The sequence below is a fragment of the Humulus lupulus genome, chromosome 1 (genome assembly GCF_963169125.1).
Source record: "Humulus lupulus chromosome 1, drHumLupu1.1, whole genome shotgun sequence".
In the NCBI taxonomy this organism is placed as follows: domain Eukaryota; kingdom Viridiplantae; phylum Streptophyta; class Magnoliopsida; order Rosales; family Cannabaceae; genus Humulus; species Humulus lupulus.
In genome coordinates this window covers 17,697,939-17,712,758 of record NC_084793.1, presented here as the reverse complement: position 1 = coordinate 17,712,758, position 14,820 = coordinate 17,697,939, and the positions used below count along the sequence as shown (strand labels likewise).

Below are 14,820 nucleotides of genomic sequence, written 5' to 3'. Positions count from 1 at the left end.
ATTATTATTATTTAAAAAAGAAAAGAGAAGGATACAAGTTTTTTTTCTTTTATTTGTTCAGAGAATGGCCAACAGGGACAGGACAAAAACTTCTCTGATTTCTCTGCAATTTTGTGACCATCCTTTCACCGGTAATTTACTTAGTTTGACTCCTTTTTATTAACCGACTGGCACAAGTTTTCTTTTATTACTTTGTTTCTTTCATGGAGAAGAGAGGAGAGGGGAGAAAAATAAAAATAATAGCTTTAAACTGTGTTAAGCTCAGTTGTTAAGAGTAGTACATATTACTAAACACAAGAACACTCTCTTCTCTCTCTTTCTCGAGCCCCTACCTTCTTACCCACCTATGGTTCTACCTGGTCTTTAGTCTTTACTCTGTCATTTACCTCTCTCTCTCTCTCTCACTCTCTCTCACATGTGTTACACCAGTGAGATGGTTTAGTGAGAAGTAAACTTCTTGGTTTAGTAGCAAAAAAGATTGAAAAGAAAAAAAAGGTAATGCATTTACGCTATAACATATTATCTATGTTTGTAAGCAAGGCTCTCTTTATTCAGATCAAATGGGTTTCAGGTCCCCACGAGCTACTTTTCTGGTAGAAACCCTTATGTTCTTACTTCATAATCACCAAAAGAAAAGATGACACATATTTTGGTCTAGTACTTCTCAGATAGCTACATTTCCAACTCGGCAAAACCCACCTAGATCAGAAACCATTTCCTCATATGGGCAGAACCCCACCTCCTTTTTTCCAGGGAGGAATATACAGATTCCTCTCATAATCATTTTTTCTCCCTAATAAAAAAATAAAAAAGATCCAACCTTTCCACTTATTCTGTCTAACCCATTTGCAAAAAAAAGTTAGAAAAATCTCAACTTTAGAGAAGTGAAGAGATGGGTTGTGTTGCATCAAAGCTAGAGGAGGAAGAAGTAGTATCCATCTGTAGAGAAAGAAAACAAAAGCTAAAGTTAGCTGTTGATAAAAGACATGCTCTTGCAGAGGCTCATTGGAGGTATTCTCAAGCTCTGTTTGCAGTTTCAGCAGCCATAAAGCTCTTTGTCGCACGCCATTCTTCTCCTTCTTCACCTTTCCTCATTACCTTCCCACCACCTTGCTCCTCTTCTTCCTCTCCACCATGTGAAAACCAGAACGTGATAACGAACCCCATGTTCCTCCAGCAAATGCCATCTGAGTCAACCTGTGAAACTGTTGACTGTGGTTCATGCGCTTCCTCAACATCTTCTTCAGACTCCGAAGAGCAAGAAGAAGAAGACGAAGAAGAAGAAGTGAGAGAAGTAATAAGAGAACCAGAGAGGAGAGAAGAGCTTCATCAGCCATGTGGGTACTTTTACATGCAAATGCCACCACCTTCAATGCCATCACCCCAGAGAGATTTTGGGTGGGATTTCTTTAATCCATTTGACAATGTGAACAGACCGGAGGTTATCAGCGGGTACCGCCACAACTTAGACGACGACGTTTTGAGGGTGGTGAGGGAAGAGGAAGGGATTCCTGAACTGGAGGAGGAAGAAAACAAGGTGGTGGTGGCTGAAGATAAGGACGAAAAGAGGGTTGAGAATGGAACAGTAAATGAAGTAGCCAAGATAGATGAAACTAGTGTGAACCAGGTGGAGCCAAAGGGCTTAACGGTCATTGACACGCCAGTGGAAGGAAGGGAACTTTTGGAAGCTTTGAAGGATATTGAGGACTATTTTATTAAGGCTTATGAGTCTGGGAAAGATGTCTCCAGGATGTTAGAGGCTAATATGGTTCAAATGCAGTCTGGTTTGGAAGAAATAAAAGGTGAGTCTATGTTTTCTCCTTGGACAAAATTTTTGTAAAGACTTTTCACTTAGCTGTGCTTGAGTCTTTTATCAGTTGCAGCTCAATTTCTAAGCTGATCTTCAATGGATGTGGTGAATATATTAGGTGGGATTTTCTATTTTAATTTCCTAAATTTGACATTTCTTTTGTTGGCTGGCTCCCCAAACAACTGCCAGGCTTGGTTTAACCTCTAGTCACACACATACACATACACATTCACCCACTACAGTTCCATGTTTGACCAGGTTCTTCATAGGGGCCTTCAGTACAAAAGTTTTTTTTTATTTTTCATTTGCAACTTTGCTGTGTAATTTCTAGTTGCACAAATGTGATAGCAATTTTGCTCTGTAATTTAACTTTTAGTGAGTTGGGATTAGCTGAGATATATTGCTGCCCTATCTCCTGCTTTGTCATGGCAGGTCTGATATTCACTTCATATTTTTTTTGGTCTGTGTTGTTAAACATCTACTTGCTAAACTCACTTCTAATGTTTCATAATCATGTTGGCGTGCTTAAATGATTATTGGATTGTTTTATTTAATACAGAGAACTCAACAAAACTCATTCAGTCTGCACGGCACCGATCCATTATATCTAAGCCTTCATCATGTAAGAGTCTAGTAGCATCAAGCTCCAAAAGTAGTTCATCGTGGACAGAATTTAGGAATGATCTTTTCGATGATTATGGAGGAATGGCTTCTGGAAGCCATTCACTTACACTAGGAAGGCTATATGCTTGGGAAAAGAAGCTCTATGAAGAAGTAAAGGTAAATTGTTCATTTCTTTAAACTGTAAAAACTGACAAACGAATACTAGAATACTTGATAGACCATTTGTGGTGTATTCTTTAAAACTCATGTGATATTCTTTTCAATGTCCATAGGCTGGAGATAGCACAAGGAAACTGTATGAGAAAAAGTGTTCACGCTTGAGAAACCTGGATGTCAGAGGAGATGATGAACTTACTATGGATAAAACTAGAGCTACAGTGAAAGATTTGTATGCCAGGATCTTGGTTGCAATTAGGAGCGCTGAATCAATCTCGATAAAAATTGAGAAATTAAGAGATGAAGAATTGTTGCCTCAGATTGTTGAACTGTTGAAAGGGTATGAAAGCGAAAAGGAATACTAGAACAGTTGAGTTACTTAACGATTTGCTCTGTTTTCTGGATTTACTTGGTTTGACACTGTTATCTTGTGCAGATTAACTCGAACATGGAAGATTTTGTTGGAATCACATGAAACCCAGAATAAGATTTTGATTGAAGTCAAAAAATTTACTTGTCCTGCTTTTGGGAAATTCAGTAACGAATCTCACTGGATGGCAACTGTTCAGCTCCAGGCTGAGCTTCACAACTGGCGCGCCTGCTTTGTGGAATATGTTGCAGCCCAGAAAGCATATGTTGAAGCTCTTCATGGTTGGCTAACCAAGTTCATAGTCCCTGAAGTTGAATTCTACTCTAGAAGCAAGGGCTCAGCTGTGTCCTGCAGAGTCAATGGTCCACCATTGCTCATGATATGCCATGACTGGTTAGCCTCCATAGAGAAATTGCCAGAGAAGTCAGTGGCCTTTGCATTGAGAAGCTTTACGAAAGATGTGAAGGCTCTTTTGGTTCAGCAAGGTCAAGAACAGCTACAGAAAAGGAAAGTTGATAGCTTAGCTAAAGAACTTGACAGGAGAGTTCTTGCATTCCAGAAGACAGAGGGCAGGTTTCTCGAATCAAAATTTATTGAGCACAAAGAATCAGACGCTGAAAATCCGAATGAATATTTGAATGAGAAGAAAGATCAGCTAGACATGTTGAGAAGAAGGCTGGATGTAGAGAAGGAAAAACACCACAATCTCATGCTGGAAACTCAAAGGATCACATTGAACGGATTTCAGACTGGGTTTTGTACGGTTTTTGAGTCCTTGATAGAATTCTCTAAGGCATCTCAGAACATGTACAATGACCTAGTGACTGATAGTGAAAACTCGGAGAAGGCTGGGAACATGTCATATATAGAGGACACTAGAGTTGAACAAAACAACAGCAAAATGACATATTAGAGAGAACTCATATTGAGTGAATTGGGTTCGAGGATTGTTGTCTTGTGGATTTGTATATATAATGTGTCAAAGCAGCTCGCTGAGACACATTTATTTGAACTTTGTAATCTTTTGGAGTGTTGTAACCACGAATTGCTTGCTGTTACTTGGACAGTGTTAGTTGCTATAAGATTTTTTTTACACAAATGTCTCTTATTTCTTATGTTGTAATCTTAAGATTATGTTCCGAACCAGAATGTTGTAATCTTAAGATTAAATTCCGAACCAGGAAAAGGGCAAAGCCAATGGATGGTCCTGGTTGGTTTACTTGATAGGACAAACCCCGGTTTTTCTGGTAGATTATTAGTGGCTTGATTTAATATCATCTAACCACAAAGATTATTCTACTGTGACTTTATGATATTCTGGCCTAATAAAGGCAGATCAATAATTCCTGACAAAATGACAAAGAAATGACTAGTGCTGCTGCAGACTGTAAAGAAAATAGAATACAGACGCTGTCTTTGGTAATATTTAGCTTCTGATGGGCCATTGGACATCATTCTCACCACTGCAAAGCCATGGTGTGAATTGACTATACTAGCAAAAACAAAAATCGCCCAGTTATCTGTGAAGCCGAGGGAAACGAGGAAGTCCATTCCGAGCCCACTTCAAGATTAGTACTTTTCTTCTAATTTTAAGCTTTTTTTAAAGTAATAGTGCATGTAGTGTTCAATAATGATTTGAGCAGCATTTTCTTAAAAAGAGCACAGATCTTACATATCAAAAGAAATAATATATAAATATAATCAGGCTTAACCCCCAAAACAGAGTGTTTTGGTTTTTACATGTCTATTATTCTGGGAGAAAATTCCAAATGATTGAGTTCTGTTAACTTAAAATTTGCTTTTGTACAATATGCAATGATACACATCCTAATAGGGGGAAAAAAGACCTTGGGTATGATCATGGGAATGCATAATTACAGATTTCACAATTGAGTTACTATCACAGTCTTCTTTTAGCTCTACCTCAAATACAGTGACACTAAGAATTGAGATAAAAGTATAACTTCGCTCACTACAGCAGCAGGAGAATGCAGACCCAGAAAAGGAACAATATCTACCTGCAACCAGTTCTCAACTGCTGACCCCACCACTGCACCAGCAACAAGCCCACCTATGGTTATTATAGTAGCCTTCCCTGCAAAGACAAACAGAGTGTAATAAGTCTACGCATAATTAATTGTAGGTTAAGTCAAAATCTTTCCAATGTACCCTTTACTCGATTCACCCCTCGTAACATCACATATACCAATTTGTCCCCTATTAAATGAATCAGAACAGCGCATCCAACAGAGTTAACTAGATAGTGTAAAATTGATACAAACTCAACTACTGTCAATGGCAGATTCTTTCCTCAAAAGGTCGATATATCTTCCATGATAACACTCCAGTCACCAAATAAAACTGCCAAAGTTTTATAACTGAGAAAAACAATTTCAAGAGAGAACATATCCTGTTAACAACAAATTCTCCGTCCAATTATATGGTTGGTCGTCAAAAGTACATTTTCCGTTGAACAAAACACATGTATACTTCCTTAACATTTCTTTTAATCATCTTCCATTCCTCTCTAGCATCTCCTTTTTCTAACCATAGAATATAAAAAAGCAAATTCACAAATATTGTTAAGACTTCCTACAACTGACAAAATTGTGCATCAACAACATAATGATGTGATGGATGATCCATATGATGTAATTTGGGAAAGCTTCAATCCAAAAATTCATCCCAAAAAAACTAATACACAAGAATAAAAACATTACCTAACTTAACATTCTTTTTCGTCATGAAGTACAAGGAAGCTCCAAAACTACCCGCCAAAATTAATCCAGGAACATCAGCCTCAGAATATGGCAAGCCAGAGGATGTGGTGGCTCCATTAACGTAAGTTAAGACCATCAAAGCTCCATAAACACCTGCCTTTAGGCCTAACTCACCCCTTGATGGAGTCTCTACCGAAACTGGAGATTTCTTTACAGAAGTCTGCAGCCATTGAGGCATTGATCCCATTCCAGAAGCACCTACAGGCTTAACATCAGCATAACGAATGTTACTACTTACAACCTTTCCTGCTCGCCTCTGAGTTAAGCTCCTCATGAGCAACATGTCATATGCAGCTTCCACCTAAATGGCAATTTAACATGACAGTGATAAATCAATGAAGGTTCTAAAACAATAAAATAACGAATTTCATCAAAATAAAATGTATATCATCACAACAATTCCTATCCATATTGATAGATATACACAGATCGTAATAGGATTAAGCAACAAAATGAGACTTAATTTTAATTATAAAAAAAACAAGCCATGTTGTTAGTTGCCCAAGGCAAATTCACTGCAGGGACACTAATGCTAAGATTATAAGACCCAACAGAACTATAACGTTTGCAACCATGAAGACTAATATAATACATATAGATATATAAATACACTTTCCAAAGTTATAATTTTTAATTTTATTTTTCTGCCCTGATAACAAGGTTGAGCAGCTGCTACTTAAAAGATAGTTATCAAGATTCAATGAAGTACCCATATCAAAAATTTGAACTTTAAGTGACTAAACTAATTGTTTCCAGTTATCTTTCCTAAATTGGAAAAAAAAATCAAAAGAAAACCCATTAAAACTTTAAAATAATAGTATTTTTGCACAAATTATGGAGTTATATCATTTTTCAATCAGGATCCTTAGAGAAATTTCGAAGCCCAATGACCAAATAAACAATAATTTATAAAAAATTAAAGAAAAGAAGAAGAAAAAACCTGCGCAATTGCGTCCTTGTCATCCTTACAAGAGGCTACGATCGAGTTCTTGGCGCGAAGTATGTCATCGAACGAAGCACCATCGGAGACTCCGAGGAGTTTTAAGGCGTTCTCTACCGACATCTCGAACGGCGCAGAGTCATCGGCTCTGGAGCCGGCTCGGACCAGCGCAGGCGTTCTGGCTAATGCGCCCCCACGGGTCGACTCGATTGAGCCACTCCATAGCTCCAATTTCTTAGTCAGTAACTTTCGAAGGTAAGCCGGGCCGGTTCGTCTGACTGGTGGCCGATTGTACGGAGAACCGCCGGTTATGCGGTTGGGCCGAACGGAGAGAGTGGCTGCCATTTTTTTACAGAGACCAAAGAAACGTGAGGCTGATTTTTAAGCAAGCCAAAGCTCCGAATCTGACTACCTTTTATATAAATTAAATTAAAATTAATTTTACTTAATAAAACCGTTTTTTATTTGATGAAAAATAACGAAAATGAAAACAAAATAACGGCTAAGCTACGGAGAATAAACCTATTATTAGATTTGTTTTTTTGTAAGAAATGTTTGATGATTGAGCCGTGGAGTACTCTCCCTTAATTATCCACCGTTAGATGAACGGAAAATGACGGTCAGACCAGATTAGTGATAATTGTTTATACAATTTTTAATTCTTTTTATTCAATGCGTAAAATTTGTGAATACTAAATTTAGCTATATGACTGGCTTAGTTGGAAAAATATACTAAATTTAGCATCAATTTAGTTAGTATTTCTCGATTAATACGCAATCACATATTAAGATGTTATTATATAAATAAACGTCAGTGATTTAGGTAACATATATAATTGTGAATAAAATTATTTGGAATATACAAAAATTGATTCACCAAATAAATTACATCTTATTTTGTAATTCATGTTATGCTTATAATTATTATTATATTAATTTAGATATTTAAGTGTTGACTCGGTATATATGTATCACTATGTAAGTTAGGTATTTTTGTTATCAAAATATGTATTTTTTAAATTTTTATTAATTTAAAACGTCTTTTCAATTTCTTTTTCTAATTTAAAATATATTTTTTAAAAAAATAAATATGAAATTGACCGATTATAGAGTTACAAATGTATGTTTAGTCAATATGCTTAACAGTTGTAACAGAGGAAGTAATTTAGATATTTTTGCCTCAAAGAAAAAAAAATTAAATATTTATCTTTAACATATATTAAACATTTAGTATTTTTGCCGTAAAAATAAAAGATTAGGTATTTAACCGTAATTTATGCCGCAAATACCCCTATTTTTTATTTATGAACAAATTTATAGTGTTTAAAACCCCAATGGGTCGTTTGGTATGAGTAGCTCACAGTTTTCATATTATTGGGAAAGTTGAAGAGGGTAATGTGATAGTCTGGAAACTTACATCATTGTGTTTGGTTATACACTGAAATCTTATCTATGATTCATGTGAATATCACTTTCTGTGTTTGGTTGTGCATAGGAATCTATTAAGATTTCATATTTTAATAAAATTAATATAATAATATATTTCATCAAAATAATTTATAAACAATTTTACTTATGAAATATTTTTTATCAGAATTAAAAATATACATATATTGAATACTAGAATCAAGTATAATTTTTAAAATTACAAAAATACCTTTATTTTATTTTTAATAACATTGCATTTGTTATTTTAAACTAAAGTAACAATATAAAGTCTTTATAAATCAATTTCGTTAAATAAACAAATATTATTTATCATTTTATAGTTTGATATATGTATATTTGTTTTTATATTATAAATTTCAAAAATAAAATAAGTCATTAACTAAAAATTATTGGTTTAAGATTTTTTTTTAAATAATAATAATAATTTTGAAGTGTTTCACATTTTTGGGTATCTGAAAACCATTTGTTTCCCTTGAACCTAGAATCAAGACAAGTTAAAACCCTGGAGTACAGATTCTCATGTTAAAAAAACTTAAACTCAGTACCAAACATGAAAAGATGTTCAGATTCTCATTCCCGTGTCCAAATTTCTGTATACCAAACAAACCCCAAGTCTATAGTTTCTAAATTATTGACCACTCAATTCAATTTTGTTAAGGACCCTAAATTCTTGTGTATTATTTTATGAACTCCTAATTAATTGGGCTAATGCCAAGTAAGTGAATCATAACCTTTATTATTTATTAGATTGAGAAGTCTATGGTCAATTGAATTTAAAATAGCTATGTGGTGTGTTTGATGAGTATGTTTACATTAAAGTTATATAAATTAATTAATTATTATGGCTAAAAAACAGTGCTTATGATTGTGAAATACCCAAATATAGTACAATATATAAATGTATGTACACGCACTAGCTAAAAGATTATTGCAACAAAATAAACACCACAATTATTATTATTATTAATGTATTGTAGATTATATTATAAGGTATTATCACATTCTTTTGTTTTTTTAATTATTATTTAATATATATGTAAATGAGAGTTTTTTTTTTCGTTGTCAATAATTTGTGACAAAGATGTGTTTGGGTTTGGGGTGGGGGACCAAACCAAACAGCTTCAAATATTTTGTCCTCTTAATTTTAATAAAATAAAATCAATGATATTGGTAGAAATGGACGGTCAAGATCAAAAGAAAACACTCCCGAAGTCGTTAGATCTGACACGCCTAATAGAGACAGAGACCATAAAAGACATATGTAGTAGCGTTTTAAGCTACTAACGTGCAGCTTTCATGGCCAGAATTTCCAAAACAAACCAAAACTAAATAAATAATAGCTCAAATATATTTATTGTTATTATTTCGATATTTAAAATTAAATTGGTATTTATAAAAAAAGTCTTTAATATATGACTGAAGTGAATAGGTGACCGTTTAAAGTCGTTACACTTGTACAATGTCGTTAACCAGTTGGAGACTCACTGTGACAGTCTCAATCCCACAGACCCTAAAATCTTTCTATCCCAGATATGGAAACCGGGTTCGTTGCGTGGCTGAAGCTCTGCCAGACCACGCTAATGGAGGGTCAAGTGAGAAGAAGAAGAAGAAGGTGGTTGTTGTTGGGTCCGGTTGGGCTGGACTTGGAGCCGCTCACCATCTCTGTAACCAGGTATATACAGTTCTTGATTATCGAAACCCTTTTCCCTTTTGGTACGGTTTTGTTTGGTTTCGAACTCTATATGTTTGATATTAGTCTCGCTGAAAGTTTGACTTGTTTTTGAAATCTAATTTCAGGGGTTTGATGTTACTGTTCTTGAAGGCGATTATGGTCTTGGTGGTCTTGAAGATGTTGGTATTCGAGGTAAGGATGCCTCTTATGGCTAAGATAGTTCATTTTTCTCAACTGGGATTTTGTTATCATTATAATCAGTGAAAAACCTTATTTTTAACATTTCGTTTATTTGGAGTTTTCTATGAGGTTATTTATGCAACTTTTTACTATTATTTCTTTGTGCTATTAATGCGTGTTAACCGTTGATTTTGATAAAGAATCAGTGTGAGATAATTAATATTTTTTGGGGTTAGGATATTGGTATCCATACCGAAACATATATAGCCTTGTTGATGAGCTGGGTATCAAACCATTCACCAACCGGACAAAATCAGCTCAATATTCGGAGGAGGGATTGGAGGTAGTATAGAGTCAGGTTCAATATTTTTGTAAGATAATAGGTTTTCTTCCCATCATCAAAAATAAAAAAATGATTATGATTGAGTTGAAACTTAGAATGAGAGGGTGGTCATGATTTTTCAGGTTGAGTTTCCAATATTCCAAGACCTGCCTCAGCTGCCCACTCCCTTAGGCACCTTATTCTATACCCAAGTATGTTTTGCTTCAATCCTTATATTTCTTGTCTTATATTTCTCTTGCAATGGTATATGCAGCCTTGTTGATCCGATAGAGAAAATCAAAGTATTTTCTTACAAGATATACATGTATGTTATAAATACCTTGATAAGGAAGTTCCTTGATTTTCTTTATCGCTTGATTATCTCTATCACTTGTGTTACTCAGTAATCTTTACCTGTTTTGCAGTTTCTTCAGCTCCCATTGGTGGATCGATTAACTTCACTTCCTTTCATGGCAGCAGGTATGTAGTCTACTAAGAAATCGATTAACTTCACTTCCTTTCATGGCAGCAGGTATGTAGTCTACTAAGAAGTCTGAAATCTGATACTGAACCATTCCTTGTATTGACCAAAGGGACTTTGTCCTTATAAGCAGTTTAGTTACTAAATACGATAACACATTTACAACATGTGATCTTACTTTGTATCAGAGACATTTACTAACATATATAACTATTTTATATTTCAGCTATTGACTTTGACAACACAGATACAGCGTGGAGAAAATATGATACGAGTAAGGATTTTTATTGCAGTGTCAAGTTCCAGAATCAGTAGATTAGTAGTGTCATGCCTTAAAGATTGAATAAACCAAAGATGAATTGTTGGGGTATCTTATTTAGAGATTTAACTGGTAGTTACTGCGAGGGAGCTTTTCAAGCAGTTTGGCTGCTCGGAAAGGTTCTATAACAAAGTGATTGGGCCATTGCTTCAAGTCGGTCTATATGCTCCAGCAGAACAATGTAGTGCTGCTACAACTCTGGGAATGCTGTACTACATCATCCTTGCTCACCAGGTTTGATGGGTTCAGTTCCTTTCTAGATTTTTCCAATATTTGGTGAGCATCATGAAATCCATTTTGAATGAATTTTTACTTGTTGGTGGATGTAGAAAGATTTTGATCCGGTATGGTGTCGTGGGACAGTTAGAGAAAAGATTTTTGAACCGTGGATTGATTCCATGAAAACAAAAGGATGCAAATTTCCAGAGGGTAGAAAAGTAACTGATTTCTCCCTCAATGAAGAAACAGGCCGTGTTTCAGCAGTAATTTGTGGTAAAAAAATATATGATGCTGATGCAGTTATCCTAGCTATTGGAATCTCTACACTTCAAGATCTTATTAAGGACAGGTGTGTTTTGATTCACAATTGAGTACTTTTCACTTCACTCTTAATTGTTGCATTGTATGCAGCGGACACCCTTTACAGCTTATTGTTTGTTCTAGTTATAAGCCTGATAAACCTGTCTTGTTTAGCTAATGCTGTCTGTGGAAGAACTGTGTATAGTGCAGTGATGTGTACAAGAGAGGAGTTTCTCAAGATTCTGAACTTGAATACCATCGATGTGCTAAGTGTCAAACTTTGGCTTGATAGAAAGGTGAATGCAAAGAAAGTTCCTTTTCTCACATCTATTTGTTTGAGTTTTTCTTTATGGATAAAAAAGATATAAAAAAACTAGAATCAATCCCAAATGATCTGCATTTATTTAAGCCTTGTTGTGGAAGTGTAAGTTTCTCTAGCTAACTAGGTACAACAATGATCATAAACTGCTTACAGGTAAATATTCCATATGCAAGCAATGCCTGTTCTGGATTCGATGGTTCATTTGGATGGACCTTCTTTCATTTGAACGCAATTCAAGATGAGCATAAAGACAGTCCCGTCTCGGTGATACAGGCTGATTTTGTGAGTATCAAAACCTTTCTATGCCTATTCGCTCATAAAGGAGTTTTTTCAGACACATTATAAAGAAATTTATACCTTATCCCTTCTATCAAATGTATTTGGGTGCAGTACCATGCCAATGAATTATTGCCACTGAAGGATGAGTTTATAGTTCCAAAAGTTATGTCTTACCTCTCAAAGATAATCAATGGCTTGGAGAATGCTACCATTACAGAGAAAGAGATTAAAAGATTTCCAAAATCTTTGGCTCACTTCTTCCCTGGTATACCTTTCTTTAAGAATATTCTTCCCAAACAAATCATTACATAAGTAAAAGTATTCTTACCAACCAATTGGATAGGCCTGCCCCCACCTTAATGGGATCGACTGGTGATCCATTTGGCTGGTGAAATGGTTTTTCTTTCTGCATTTCCAGGGTCCACTCTCTGCATTATACTATTTTCTTTATGTATTGTAAACCATATTGTAAGGCTCCCTTTTTATGTTCTCTTTTGTTTTTTTACTTTTGTCATACAGGTTCATACAAGTACATGACACGTAGTCCAACCTCTTTCCCAAACTTATTCATGGCCGGAGATTGGATAGTAAACCGTCATGGTGCATGGGCACAGGTTAGAAATCTCAACAAACTATTATTTGGGTCTTAACTTAACCATTTTGATCTCTAGCGAGAGAGAGACAAAAGTAGAAGAATGTACAGTTTTGGATTGTTTTGTTTGGCAGGAGAAATCTTATGTCACAGGACTTGAATCTGCCAACCTTGTTGTGGATTATCTTGAAGAAGGAAGCTTCGCTAAAATAATACCAGTTGAGGAAGATGAGCCTCATATTGAAGCTCTCCGCACCCTCAACAGAAGACTTAACGAACTTAGAACCCAGCTTCCATTGTCAGATTATTTCCTTTAGTCAACTGTTTGTTGCTTAGTTCTATAGCTATTTCACTATCGTTATTATTATTATTAAAATTGCTTTGGCAAAATAATTTTTAGTATGTTTTTGCAAAGATAAAATAGAATGTAATTTTGCAAAATAACTTTTAAAAAAACCATATATTTTTATAAATTACTTTTATTATTTACCCCAAGACAAAGTAATAGACTGTGATTCTTTATAAGCCAAACATTATTCATGTGAATGAAAAAGACACCCACTTTCCCTTTTAACCAACTTTGCACTTTCTTATCTGATTCCTTTATTGGGAAATATTAGTACATATTCGAGGAAAGACAAATGGTTATAATCTTAAATTGCAAGGATGTTTATTCTACTCCCTCATAAAGAAACATAACTTGGTGACTTTAAGAGTAAATTTAAACTAATGGGTGGGTACTTCTAGGGTGCACGGTGTACTTCTAGGGTGCACGGTGCACCCCCTAAAAATGGGCATACTGTTACACCATCTCCTGTTTTTTTATACCGGAATGATTTTCGGCGAATTTTGTTATGACCATGTATATTATAATTATTTAGAGTATTTTGTAAATTTTCAGAAAATTTTGAATAGTTAAAGTGCTCAAAACAATGTTCAAATAGTCTATTGCACGCGTGATTGTTTTTTCTTATGCGAGTGGAAGATAACCTCTTTGAATCATATTTTCGATATTGTAAATTATTCGAAATTTTCTGAAAATTTACTGAATACTCTAAATAACTACAATGTATACGATCATAACAAAAATTATGTCGAAAATCATTCCCGTACAGAAAACAAAAAATTGGTGTACCGGTGCTCCCAAAAACATTGGGTGCACACTAGAATTTTCCTAAACTAATAATATGGAATTTTTGTTAAGATTTTTGGCACATTACAACCATGGATTGTTAGAGTAGTAATTGAATACTTTTTTTCTTTACAATTACGTTCTTAATTTTACAAAAATCGACCATTAACTTCAAATTATATAAATAAATGACTCTTAAGGACTCGAATGTTGTGATTTTTATATTTTAAACACAAATTTGTAAATTTATAAATAATTGATTGACTGTTCATGTTACAAATTATTGGGTATAAAAATTTAGTACTATGGTATACAAATTATATCATATTCGTCTATTCTATATAAAAAATGTGTAGATAACATAATGTTTTTATTTTAACGGTTTGTTTGGTTAATTTTGATGGAATATTCTCAATATTTAACCGAATATATATTTAAAATTAACTAAAAATAAATATTTATTAATTATATTAATATAAATTTAAATATTATAAAATATCATTATTATAATAGTATTTAATATAAGACTACATATATATAATATTAGAATATACCTTTAAAATTAACTAACAATAGACATTTATTAATTATATTAATATAAATTTAAATGTTATAAAATATTATTATTATAATAATATTTAATATATGACTATATATATAATAATTACTATGTAGAAGCAGCGTAGAATACATGTTTGCTTAGTTTTAAAGTTGTAAACATTGTCTATAATTTTAATAAAAATTGGTTCACTGTTATTTAAATGTATATATATATAATAGAATAAATTATAGTTTTATAGTATATGTAATGCCCCGAATTCTCCGATGTGTTTAACGGCGTGAATAGTAGGCCGGGAGGGCCATACTTGCTTA

General features: G+C 34.1%; 3 protein-coding genes across 5 annotated transcripts; 2 read left to right on the top strand and 1 right to left on the bottom strand.

The window, feature by feature from the left end:
- Window positions 1–291: 291 nt before the first annotated feature.
- LOC133787845 (protein ALTERED PHOSPHATE STARVATION RESPONSE 1-like) lies at window positions 292–4,059 on the top strand. Its single transcript, XM_062225574.1, has 4 exons — window positions 292–1,802; window positions 2,370–2,590; window positions 2,707–2,930; window positions 3,027–4,059. Exons 1-4 carry the CDS (start codon window positions 893–895, stop codon window positions 3,871–3,873), a joined length of 2,202 nt encoding a protein of 733 aa, XP_062081558.1. The 5' UTR covers window positions 292–892; the 3' UTR covers window positions 3,874–4,059.
- A 574-nt stretch (window positions 4,060–4,633) lies between these two features.
- On the bottom strand, window positions 4,634–7,080 carry LOC133787861 (protein CHAPERONE-LIKE PROTEIN OF POR1, chloroplastic). Its single transcript, XM_062225576.1, has 3 exons — window positions 6,681–7,080; window positions 5,681–6,041; window positions 4,634–5,055 (listed from the first exon to the last, which is right to left on the bottom strand). Exons 1-3 carry the CDS (start codon window positions 7,023–7,025, stop codon window positions 4,880–4,882), a joined length of 882 nt encoding a protein of 293 aa, XP_062081560.1. The 5' UTR covers window positions 7,026–7,080; the 3' UTR covers window positions 4,634–4,879.
- A 2,462-nt stretch (window positions 7,081–9,542) lies between these two features.
- Window positions 9,543–13,304, top strand: LOC133787809 (uncharacterized). Of its 3 annotated transcripts, none has more exons than XM_062225572.1 (13): window positions 9,543–9,801; window positions 9,927–9,993; window positions 10,218–10,324; window positions 10,447–10,515; window positions 10,784–10,835; window positions 11,011–11,058; window positions 11,180–11,337; window positions 11,433–11,671; window positions 11,816–11,918; window positions 12,098–12,226; window positions 12,335–12,488; window positions 12,743–12,837; window positions 12,950–13,304. In XM_062225572.1, the coding sequence occupies exons 1-13, from the start codon at window positions 9,589–9,591 to the stop codon at window positions 13,130–13,132; spliced, it is 1,617 nt and encodes a 538-aa protein (XP_062081556.1). In that variant the 5' UTR covers window positions 9,543–9,588; the 3' UTR covers window positions 13,133–13,304. The 3 variants fall into 3 exon arrangements, with proteins under 3 accessions (XP_062081556.1, XP_062081555.1, XP_062081557.1); XM_062225571.1 differs by lacking the exon at window positions 10,784–10,835 and adding an exon at window positions 10,729–10,783; XM_062225573.1 differs by lacking the exon at window positions 10,784–10,835 and adding an exon at window positions 10,729–10,783 and having other exon boundaries at window positions 9,544–9,801; window positions 11,828–11,918.
- The last annotated feature ends 1,516 nt before the right edge of the window (window positions 13,305–14,820 follow it).